General features: G+C 46.1%; 1 protein-coding gene across 4 annotated transcripts in view; it reads left to right on the top strand.

Annotated features, from left to right (window-relative positions):
- The first annotated feature begins 391 nt into the window (after nucleotides 1-391).
- LOC147633920 (vacuolar protein sorting-associated protein 51 homolog) overlaps nucleotides 392-12,576 on the top strand; it is a 121,917-nt gene continuing 109,732 nt past the window's right edge. For all 4 annotated transcript variants that reach the window (XM_086804986.1, XM_086804987.1, XM_086804988.1 and 1 more), the window contains exon 1: nucleotides 392-610. In XM_086804986.1, coding sequence (XP_086661112.1) covers nucleotides 443-610 — 168 coding nt within the window. In that variant the 5' untranslated portion in view covers nucleotides 392-442. The remainder of the gene's footprint in view (nucleotides 611-12,576) is intronic.

A 12,576-nucleotide genomic window follows, 5' to 3' on the forward strand; every position in this document is an offset into this window, starting at 1 on the left:
GCAGGTGTGTATATGTGTGCATGTGAGAGAGAGAGAGAGAGAGTTTCAACATTTGAGAGTGTGTGTACGTGACAGAGAGAGGGAGAGGGTATGTGTGTGTGTGTGTGAGAGAGAGAGAGAGAGAGAGAGAGAGAGATGGTTGTAGAGAGGGAATAGTTCTTTTTTGGAACCTTGGTCGGCCGCAGCAACGCGCGGGTGCAATACTAGTATATATAAAGAGAGAGAGAGAGAGAGAGGCATTAACATCGGTAGAATGCAATACGATGACATATACGACCAACGGTGGGACTTGAACTCGGGTATATCATATAGAGAGAGAGCGCCCAACTTAGGAGAGGATCTCGTTGAGCTACCGTTGGCTCATCGTCAAGTGTGCACGCCCGGACATGATGTAGACACAAGGTTATAAGAAGAATTGCTCAGCGTTCTTAGGCGAGGAGTGATGGCGGAAGATCTGGAGTCCAAGACGAAGTGCGTCAGGGATCTCCTGAGTAGCTTTTATGGAGAAGACGATGAGCACGCGCAAGCCACGCCCAGTCTCGTCCGACGGGATACCCTGCAAGCCATCAACACCAAAGCTTTCGATGCCGAGCGCTATATGTCTTCCCTGGTCGGTCTCCTTTTTCCTTTAATCTTTACATTCTGTATAGAAACCTAACTTAAATTCTGGACACACATAGCTTCATTCGCACTCGCATTTTGAAACCCTTGCTGAAAATCTGCAGAAAAACTGTGCACTCACATCTCAAAACCCTATTTGTAAAGCTTTCATGGAATGCAGAATTCTGGGAGTCAGTTTAAATCGTGTCTTTAAGGGACATTGATTTATTATTTATTTATTTACGGATCCTGATAGATTTCCTTTTGAAATTTCAAGAAAAACGTCCGGAATTCATTCATAAACACTCTCTAACAATCGCATTGTGTTTCCAAGGTTATTCCAATTTCAACTTGGCTACAATCTGAGATAAATATGCAAGGGATCAGTTTCGTAAACATGTAGTGTCTTACCAAGCACTGCGCATGGAAATTGCAAAAAGTTCAAGCAGAGCTGCCATGGAAATGCAGCTTGAATAATTCAAACAGGTCCATGTATGTACGTACGTATGTATGTGATGGTGGTGATGATGAAATCCAAAGAGCATGTGCATTCCACCTGCTCCAGACCAAATAGTGACTCAGCCCCCTAGTTTTGGAAGGGTGAGCTTCAAATACTATGAGGCCAAGGCTTTTAGACAAAAAAGGATTCATTTCTTTCATGAAAGATGGTACGGAAACAAGGAATCAATGTCTCTACATACACGAGAAGAGTCATGAGTGCAAGATCAGGCATTTTCTCTAGCTTGGAATTGCATTTTGACATCTTACTTTTTATGTTGCTCTTATCCTCATTTTGGCTTGCCTTAGACTTGCTTGCAGAGTCAATAATAACATTGCACGACATGAATATGTTCAATTTTGAATTGGATACAGATCTTGATTCCTATCATGCTAGCATTAAGCTACATTCATGAACTAAAGATTATTACTTGTGCATGGCTGAGAACTGGTGTAAGAGACTCGTCCATCCATCACCAGGGATACGGAGACACCTCACTCGGTAAGATTAATCCCAACCATTGTGAGAGCTATCTCATCGGTGCCTCTTCTGGACGATCTGATTTATAAGCGATCTCCACAAGATTGGGAGTCCTATCCAATATGTCAAAAGGTCTCATTTCGGTTTCTAGTCTCTTAGAAGAAAACACCTGACTCATCAGGTCCACCCGACCACCCGTTTCCCAGTGACTATCTACGAGGTTTATCTAAGTTACTAAGCACATTGTTTTCATTGATGCAAGTTACAACTTATAACATGATTTATTTATTTATTCTCGTACACAGGTTCCTTTATCCCTTAATGAATACATTCTTTTCTAATCAAGTCATTCCACACATAGAAAGAAATTCATCGTAAGAACAACCATAATTTCAAACCCTCGGCGTCTTGATTTTTATCCATCTCTAATCTCTCAGCTCATCGAGTCATAAAACAGTCTAGAGCTTATAACCGTTGTCGTGAAAAATCACTCGCATAGTAGAACAAGAAGTGTTCCCTTCACTCTCTTCTTACTATGGAAAACCTTTCCATAGTGGTGGGTTACCCAACGAAGACAGTTGCCTTGATCTTTAAGTATTTTTAGAGTCGGTTGCCGCAGGCGGGGAGTACCTAGTTGCCTAGGCCGATCACTAAACATATTACATCGGAATGGTTGTCCCAAGAGAATACGTCTCTTGATTAATAAAGAAAACAATTTAAAAATAGATCTCCATACTCATTATAGTCTTTTATTTCCATTGTCATTTGTAGCAATCCATGTAACCAAAAATTACATACATAAGATTCCACATTTACCTCCCTAATATATGACTGGATGTATTAGACAATTTGCTTAACCACATTTGCAAATTTACTATTTAGGGTTAGGCACTTACATGGCAGGGAGTAGATTGACCAAAACTTATAGTCATTAGAGGACGATCATGGCCACTTTCTCTCTAAGGTTGATCATAGTCAAATGTTCAAGGTGCATGATCTCCATTACTAACCACTTTGGTCTCATTTTCAAAATGCTCGTAGCATTTATATCGTCATCTCATACCGTGTGTACCTAATTGAAATAGTGCACGTAGGCTACTATTGGAGCCGCCACCAAAAGATCACTACCATCCATTATCCATTGATTACTACCATCCATCACCCATCTGATAAGGGAAGAAGCACCAGCCCCATTAAAGATCACTGCTCTAGTGGCCTATGAAGATAACCATTACATACAACGTTTCTCTCCTTCATCCCCTTCAACAGTATCTCCCACCTCCCGTCTCCATGCTTGGTCTCTTGTCTACATGCTTTCACTGCTATAATTAGAGAGCTCTCTTCCCTGTGACTCGACAGAGTAGAAGACGAGAGAATACACAAGGGGTTTGCAGCTTAGGAATCCTTCATTGACTTTGGCATGGGCCTCTCCACCAACGGTTGCACCTCTCTCCCTTCAATGTGGTAACATGTATCACTTGTGAAATGATCAACTTTGCAAGGGAAGCAGCACCTTTGTCAACCTCCATTGAATCCAACACAGAGGGGTGGCTGATTGGATGCACATAGAAGCGAGTGAGCAAGAGTGAGGGTGGTGAGGGGGTTGGGTGGCGAGGGAATGAGAGAAGGCGGTGGGGGAGAGGGAGCGAGAGGACTAGCGCCATTGACGTTGGTGGTGGCCGGATAGTTGGTGAGGATGGTGTTGAGGGCGTTGTCGGCATCGTTGTGCATCCTCTTGTCGGAATACGCAGCGGATATGAGACAAACTGTTGCGAGCACAACGTAGCAAGACACCAACATGAAGATGAGCAAACGCAGGAGAACTACCAGCCTAAAAACGTAGAGCTGTGTGGAGGAAAGAAAACACAGAAGAGAGAGAGAGAGAAGCTGTAGGAACTCTGCTCTATATATAAGATCTGGTACAATACCCAATACTTGAGGTGTGGGGCCTCTTTATATATAGTCCAAGGCTGCTGGTCGGCCAGCCCAAAATAGGCTGACAGCAGACCCAACTACTCACGATCAGAAAACAGGAGACAGCTAGAAAAAATCCAAGTTGGCCAGGTCATCACAGACGGCCAGACCAGAAAATAGGCGGCCAGCATACTCTTGCTCCACAACCACAAAAAACAGGGAAAAAGTACATGGAAAAATGGAGAAACACCTAATGGGTGGGCACACCCACAATAGAGGCCCTAGTGTGTAATGTACAAAGAGGAGATGATTGCTAACACCCCCTCTCAGCTCTTGGATGTGGAACCAACCCCAGTGAGCTGGAGTGCTGCCGGAGCATAGCTTGAGGTAGAGACTTCGTGAAGAGGTCCGCCGCATTGTCGTCCGTCGAACAAAACTCTAGCAAGATGTTACGACCCTGTGTTTTTCTCTGGACAACAAGCAGATGGGCACGGGCACGGGATGGTCAGTGTGAACAAGCATCAGTTTGGAAATGAAAAGGAAATCCATATGTGTGGCTAGCCCAAGTGTGAAAAGGAGACAAAAAGGATTTTAAAGGTTATAAGGTTTTAAAACCTTAGATGACTTAAAATATTATTATATTTATAAGCATGCGTTTTGCTAATTCTGCTTTTGGCTTTTTGGAGAAAAGCGGAATCGCATCTTTAAAAAGGGGCGAAGGGTGGTGGAATCGTATGCAGGTCGCCGTGTGGTCGTCGCATGGGGCGTTGTGTAGTAGCGTGTGGAATACGCGAGCGCATCTCCTTGGAGCAGGCCACGTGCGGCTATGCGTACGGGCTACAGTCAGATGGTTGTGTACGGGTGACCAGGTGGATGCACATACGGGTGACCAGGCGGCTGCGCACCGGGCGACCAGGCGGATGCACATACGGGTGACCAGGCGGCTGCGCACCGGGCGACCAGGCGGATGCACCTACGGGTGACCAGGCGGCTGCGCACCGGGCGACCAGGCGGGCTACAGTCAGCATCGGGCGCCAGTCGGGCAGCCAGGCGGGCGTAAGGTGTGATATGCAGCGGAAGTCTTTGTATTGGAAGATCCTGTCACACAAATGCTCACACCGTCTTCTATATCCTGAGTTTAGCAATCCACTTTAATACTTCAAACTTTAAAGAGATATGAGAGAGAGATATGAGTTTCGTGAGTTTAGCAATCCACTTTAATACTTCAAACTTTAAAGAGATATGAGAGAGAGATATGAGAACTGTACACCAGATTGGGTTCCGAATTACCAACTGAAGGGCCCCCTATCCCAATAACGAGATAGTATTTGCTTTATTTCTTTAGAGAGAATGACTGTGGACTATAGATAAGCCAAACACAAGATCTCGGAGGATCGGAGATTGGCTGAACTGTACACGGGTGTAGAAACACCTCGATGAACTGATCTCGAGCCTATGCACTCTTCCCAAGGGCACGAGGAAGGGCTGCACACCTGAGGCTGAGAAAAGGAGATGGTGGATTGTTCTAAGCTATGTTAGAATGCTGTAAATGCTTATGAATGCTTGTTTACCTTCAGCAGAGGGCTGGGGCAGATGTAGATGATGCACTGAAGGCTGGATACTGATGTAAATTGATGATTCAGGGCTGAGTAGACTGAAACATAGACCTGTAGGGATGATGCTGGACTGAAACGCAGGGCTGTGCTGCTGCTGGACAGAAATGCAGAGTGTAGGGCTGCTGCTGGACAGAAAACGCAGAACTGGAGGTGCTGCAGATCTGTAAACGCAGGCTGACTGTAGACGGTTGGTTCACATGCAGAAAACGCAGGACTATATGCTGAATCGGGCCTGAATAGATGCTGAATGCAGGCGCCTATGGCTGTAGGGACTGCTGAACTGCAGATGTTGGAGAACCAGGGCTGGCTGAAGCAAACTCAAGCACTCCAAGGGCTGGATGAGACTAGTCTAGTGCTGAAGGCAAGGGAACTCCTAGGGCTGAGGAGGAAAGCTCAATCCCCTTTCTTGAAGTGGACATCTCGTCTAGACTTATTTACCTGTCTGCTATATGCTTCCTGAGCTTTGGTCAAGCGGTCCTTGACTGACTCAATGATCTCGGAAAATGCTTCCGTGGTTTTATTAGCCTCTAAAGATGGAGACACCATTCTCGTCAAAAGAGAAGAAAAACGACGACCAAAGGTTGCTTCATATGGAGTCCGTCCGACACTGGATGAATGAGTGTCGTTTAAGATAGCTTGAACCAATGGAAGATAATGTTCCCATTTGGACTACTGGATGAATGAGTGTCGTTCAAGATAGCTTGAACCAATGGAAGATAATGTTCCCATGATAGTATGATTTGAGAACATCAAAGGCCAACTGGTTATAAATTTCTGTCTGGCCATATGTCTGGGGATGGAATGCACTAGACAACTGCAACTTAGTTCCGAAGTTTTCAAATAATGCCCTCCAGAAATGCGAGGTAAACTTGGAATCTCTATCTGATGTTATGGTGCTAGGCAAACCACAAATTGGATACCAATGCTTGAGAAACAGACGGGCTACGTCCTTGGCTGTGGCCGTATGCTTGCATGGGATGAGCATGCAGAATTTACTAAAGCGATCCACAATGGTAAAACACTGAGTGTTACGGGATCCAGTGGATGCTGGTAGAGGCCCTACAAAGTCCATAGATATGTTGATGAAAGGTCCGTCGGTGATAGGCAAAGGTTGAAGTAAACCTGCCTTCTTTGTATGGGGAACCTTGACTTTTTGACAAATCTTACAGGCTTGTTTATGTGCGTAGACATCACGCCTCATCTTTGGCCAATAAAAGGACCGTTCTAATTTCTCCAGGGTACTATTGATACCCCTATGTCCTCCAATTAAGGAGTCATGGACATCTTGGAGAAGAGCGGAACGCTTTTCCCGAGTAACGCAGAGACGGTTCTTGTAAAACAACCAACCGTTTGTACTGAATAGTGGCTAGGCTCAGAATTGAGGGCCAAACTGTACCGAGTACCAAACTCAGGAGAGTCGACATATTGGTCTTTCATACTATCCAAGTCCTTCCCCGTGATTTCGAGAATGGTAGCTTCTTGGACTGCTTGGATGCTGGACTTTCGACTGAGAGCATCTACTACTGGGTTATGCTTACCAGGGATGCATTCAATCATACCTCCAAACTGTTGGAAGATTTGACTCCACCTGGCCTGTCGATCACTCCAATGGGCACTTGGCATAGTCTGAAGCCACTTAAGTGCTTGGTGGTCTGTTTTCACTGTGAAAGCCTGTCCATAAAGAAAAGGCTTCCAATGTTTGAGTGTTGTGATCACACCCAAAAGCTCTTTGTCATATACCGAATAATTCTTTTCAGCGACATCCAACTTTCTACTATAATATGCCACGGGTCTATTGTCCTGTTGGAGGACTGCACCTATGGCTACATTGCTGGCATCGGTGATGACCTCGAAAGGTTCGTCGGACGTCCCATGATGCTAACTTTAATACAGGTGCTTCTGAGGCAGCTTTCTGGAGTGCACGGAATGCATCAAGTGCCTTACCTGTAAGTGAGACTTCCTGCTGGCGAGTCTTCACCCCCTTGAGCAAGTCGGTAAGAGGTGCTGCAAGGTTGGAAAACTGATGGACATGGGTACTATAGGCCTGACAAAGACCTACGAATGAACGGATTTCTTGGGTGGTCTTAGGAATGTCCCAATCTAAGATCTCCTGAACCTTTGATGGGTCCAGTCTAATCCCATCGGAACCGATGATGTAGCCCAAATACTGAACTTCCTTAACATCGAAGACAGATTTTTTGGCGTTTATGTAGAGCTGATTATCTCGCAAAAGTTGCAAGACTTTCTCCACATCTTTCTCATGCTGCTCCGCAGTGGCTGAGAAGACTAGTATGTCATCAAGGAATATGAAAACACACTTCCCAATGTGGACTGCGAAAATCCTAGACATCATCTTATTGAACGTTGCGGGTGCATTTGGAAGCCCAAAAGGCATGACTACGAACTCGTAGTGACCACGCTCTGTCCGAAAAGTTGTTTTTGGAATGTCAGCTTCAAAAATGCGGACCTGATGGTAAGCACTCTTGAGGTCGATCTTAGTGAAAAACTTAGCACGGTCTAAACGCTTCAAAATGTACTCTATCCTTGGCATAGGAAACTTATTCTTGATAGTGAGTTTGTTTAATGCCCTACACAAAGGCGTGCAGACTTGTCCTTCTTTTGGACAAATAGGATAGGTGCAACAAATGGGGAGGAAGAAGGCCGAATGAATCCAGCTCGGAGAAGCTCAGATAACTGCTTTTCTAACTCGCCCTTTAAAGTCTTGGAAAGACGATAGGGAAACCTGCTAGGAGGATCTGATCCAGGGACCAAATCAATGTGATGGTCCCAGGGCGAGAGGGTGGGAGACTGGGCGGGAGATCGTCCCTAAGCATAATGTCCTGGTGTCTGGATAGGAGGTCTGCTAACTGAGGGACTGAAGATGTAATGGATGCTACTAATGAGGGAGGGGCTGTTTGAGCACGAACATAAAGGAGTGCTCCTTCTGCTCCCTTGCGGATAGCTCGTCTGGCCTGGAGATGCGAAATCAATGGGCTGCCAAGAATGCTTCTATCCCCACGAATCATGACAGGCTCAGGAAAACCTTTACAAATAGTAAAAGTGTCCTGCCTCCAATCGGGAATAGGCTCATTCTGACGGAACCACTGAATTCCTAAGATCATGTCACACCCCGACAGAGGTGAGACGATGAAGTCTCGTTGAAATGAGGCCTTCTGAACTTCAAAGGCAAATTGCTGTGCCTTCTGGGAAATGTGGGTGCGAAGACCAGGTGTAAACCCGTCCACATCCAGATGATATGGGACTAATGTGCAGTTTAATTTATTAGCCAACTGGGGAGAGATGGCATCTTTAGAACTACCCATATCGAAAAGGACTACAAACTGTCGGCCTTGGGCAGAGCCATAAGCTCGGATGAGGCTCTTCTGAGCAGCATCGCTCTCACCCTCTTGCGTAGCATCAAATACCACGGATGGCATAGGATGCATGGAAGATAAAAGTTGCACTGCATTTGAGGTAGTAGGCGGGGCTGGAGGAGCTGGGGAGGCTGTGGCAACTGTGGCAGAAGGAGCTTTGGTGGCTTGTGCCGCTTGCCATTTGTGGCAATCCTTCTTACCATGCCCTATAATATGACAGAAAAAACATCTATTTTCTGACTGGTACTTCCTTTGCTCCTCTGGAGGAAGATAACCTCCAGTAATGCTTGCTTTAGCCTTTTCATCAGGGGTTTTCTTAGGTTCTTTATCTTTCTTACCCCCTGAACTGGAGCTATTATTGCTGTCCTTCTTAGCATCTTTAGAAGACGTGTTACCTTTCCCTGTCTGTGCAGCTGATTGCTGCTGCTGGGGTTTGGTACTGGACTGAGATGACTACTTGGGCTTGCCCCTGTTAAGCTTCATTTCTTCATTCTGAGCGAGAGTCAGAGCCCGGTCATATGTACTTGGTTCAAAGTTACGAACTGTGAATCGAATGTAGTCCAATCCACGAATGAATTGCTCCATCTTAGCCTGCTCAGATAACCCTAACTGCTGTGCTAAAGTAATAACCTTACCGGAAAACCGAAGCACTGGGGATCCATTCTGTCTGAGTCCATAGAACTCGTCTTTCAGACCGGTCATGTACTGGGGCGGGAGAAATCTGGTCTTCAGGTCATGGACAAAGATGTCCCAGTCAAAGGCTGTGACACCTGTGGCCTGGTCTGTATGAATACTAGACCAATGCTGCCACCAAGTGACTGCCTCACCAGTGAGATGGGGAGCCGCTAAGTGGACTTTGTCTTGTGGGTCTGTGATCCTAGCTAATGGAAAATGAGCATTAAATTGATGAATAAATTGATTAACTGATGAATGATCACACTTACCATCATACTTACTGAAGTTTGGTTGACTGCGAATGATGGTGGTTGATGCTGTTGCGGACTGCTGGCTGGTGACACCTATGACTAGGGAGACTGAGGAGAGCTGCTGATACCTCAAGTGTATGGCCTTCTTTTCCCGTTGGTGCTCGAGTAACATACGTTCTCGATCAAGCTCACGTTGGTGTTCCCGAGCGGCGAGTTCAGCCTGACGCCGGTCTTCGTCAATCCTGCGTTGGGCTTTCTCATAGTCCCGTCTTTCTGCTTTTTCTCTTTTCCTTCGGGCCTCGTCCTCTCTCCTTTGTTGTTCCATTTGAAAGAAGAGGGAGATGTAGTCGGGTGCTGCTGGAGGTGTAGGACATGCTGCTGTTGCCTCCAAGAGTTGGAGACGCTCCATGAGCAGCTGGTTCTGAGCTCTAAGAAGAGCTATGGTGTCTGCTGTAGGCGGAAGAACATGGTCTCCTTCGGGGGAGATGTCTTCCGGCTGATGACTACTCTCTTCTATAGACATGATGCTAAAGTCGGTGGTCGTGCCAGAACGCAATCTAACCATCCAAGGATGCTCCCACGCCAGGATACGGTGTGTGTGGACAATCTGAATCTGATACCAATGTGATATGCAGCGGAAGTCTTTGTATTGGAAGATCCTGTCACACAAATGCTCACACCGTCTTCTGTATCCTGAGTTTCGTGAGTTTTGCAATCCACTTTAATACTTCAAACTTTAAAGAGATATGAGGGAGATATATGAGAACTGTACACCAGATTGGGTCCGGAATTACCCACTGAAGGGCCCCCTATCTCGATAACTAGATAGTATTTGCTTTATTTCTTTAGAGAGAATGACTGTGGACTGTAGATAAGCCAAACGCAAGATCTCGGAGGATCGGAGATTGGCTGAACTGTACACGGCTGTAGAAACACCTCGATGAACTGATCTCAAGCCTATGCACTCTTCCCAAGGGCATGAGGAAGACTTCCCAAGGGCATGAGGAAGAGCTGCACACCTGAGGCTGAGAAAAGGAGATGGTGGACTGTTCTAAGCTATGTTAGAATGCTGTAAATGCTTATGAATGCTTGTTTACCTTCACCAGAGGGCTGGGGCAGATGTAGATGATGCACTGAAGGCTGGATACTGATGTAAACTGATGATTCAGGGCTGAGAACTGCTGTAGACTGAAACGCAGACCTGTAGGGATGATGCTGGACTGAAACGCAGGGCTGTGCTGCTACTGGACAGAAACGCAGAGTGTAGGGCTGCTGCTGGACACAAAACGCAGAACTGGAGGTGCTGCAGATCTGTAAACGCAGGCTGACTGTAGGCGGCCGGTTCACATGCAGAAAACGCAGGACTGTATGCTGAATCGGGCCTGAATAGATGCTGAATGCAGGCGCCTATGGCTGTAGGGACTGCTGAACTGCAGATGTTGGAGAACCAGGGCTGGCTGAAGCAAACTCAAGCACTCCAAGGGCTGGATGAGACTAGTCTAGTGCTGAAGGCAAGGGAACTCCTAGGGCTGAGGAGGAAATCTCTTAGCACACTGAAGACTGAATGATAAACTAATAAGCCCTATGCAAGCCTATTTATACTAACTGGAGGTTGGTCAAGTTGGCTGGTCATTTAATAAAGTTTATATTTATAAATGACAATAAATGCTAAATAAATACTATAAAATATGGAAAAAATACCAGATAAATCCTAGTAAATTCCCTAAGGCTTCTGGGATGTTCTAAATGATGCACAGGCATATGAATGCATGCAGAGTGCTTTCTGATGCAAACCCTAAGGCTTCTACTGACTCTACATGCATGAATGATCCTCTCCAAGTGGGTTAAGGGACTTGATTGACTGACTGACCCGCTAAGGCTGAGGAATGACCTACGTAGCTCGTGCCTGACTTATCCTGGACTGAGGATGTACAATGGGGTCACGGCGTACGACAAATATCATCCTACTGGGTTCTAATACTGTACAATTGTTGCACTTCTGACGATGAGCCATCTTGTCACCATGCACTGAGTGCAGAGTGCATGTGACATCAGGTTCTATGCCAGGCGGCTGCGCTTATGGAAACAGCCAGCAACCGGCTGCGTGTATGGAAATAGCCAGGCGGCTTCACGTGTGGAAGCAGCCAGGCGGGTAGTGTTCTGCAGCGTGGAACAGGCCGGAGAGCGCGCATGGGCTACTGTTGGGTGCGCCTCTGTGCTATGGGCGTTCGTGCTTTTGTGTGGCGCATCTGTTGAGCTGCGTGTGGATTGCAGGCGCTAGTGCGTGGATATTGTTCTCTCTCTCGTCGTTCATTGCAGGCCTTGTTTTACGAGATTGGGATACAGAGGATCAATCTAAGATGCACAGGATGATGTCCTTGGAAGAGATGTGTTGTTGCTCTTCGTCTGGACTTACGTGTATTCAGGGATTGCTTGACACGTCCTCTATCTTTCTCTCTTTGGGTTTTGGCAACCGTGCTTGGATGGTATATCTGTCATTGAAACAGGACATTGGTTTTTCGAGAGGAAACAGGACTTTGGTATCGAGGAAAGAGGCCTATGGTTTATGGGATACAGGTCTTTGGTTTATCAGATACAGGTCTTTGGTTTCATGTGGAAAGCATGTCTTTGGATTCATGTGAACAGGTTGTAGTTTTCTCAAGGTTACATGCAAGCTGACTATAGGGAAGGACATATGGTTTGGTACAGCCCTACTGCTGTTCGGGAAAGGGTTTGAGGGATCCATGGTAGAGATGGAGAAGACCTTTTCAAGCAGAGAGGTGTTGTATAGGTGCTGTGCTGTAATAACGAGAGTTCTTATTTGGAAGTCCTAGGTGAAAGCTTTGAGGGATCCTATTGGTAGAGGATTCTACAAGTTGTACTTTGTATTCAAATTTTGATCAAGTAAAGAAATACCGCAAGGGGTGCCATTGCATTTTGGGGCCAATCGATGTTCTTGTACTATTTGCAGGAGCACTCTATCTCCCCCTGTTTGTTTCCTTTTCCAGGTCCCCATGGGTGATGAAGTGTTTTGTGTGCGAGTGTTTGTTTCACCACCCGTCAGATTTCTAAAGGCCGGTTTTATGGTTCCATTGCCGGGATATCGTCGACTTTCTCAAGGAGGCGAGCCCGTGGTTATTTCACATCAAAAGCTTCTACATGAGGAA

This window comes from Cibotium barometz, chromosome 11 (assembly GCF_041138505.1).
Source record: "Cibotium barometz isolate CiBa-2024 chromosome 11, ASM4113850v1, whole genome shotgun sequence".
Taxonomy (NCBI): Eukaryota; Viridiplantae; Streptophyta; class Polypodiopsida; order Cyatheales; family Cibotiaceae; genus Cibotium; species Cibotium barometz.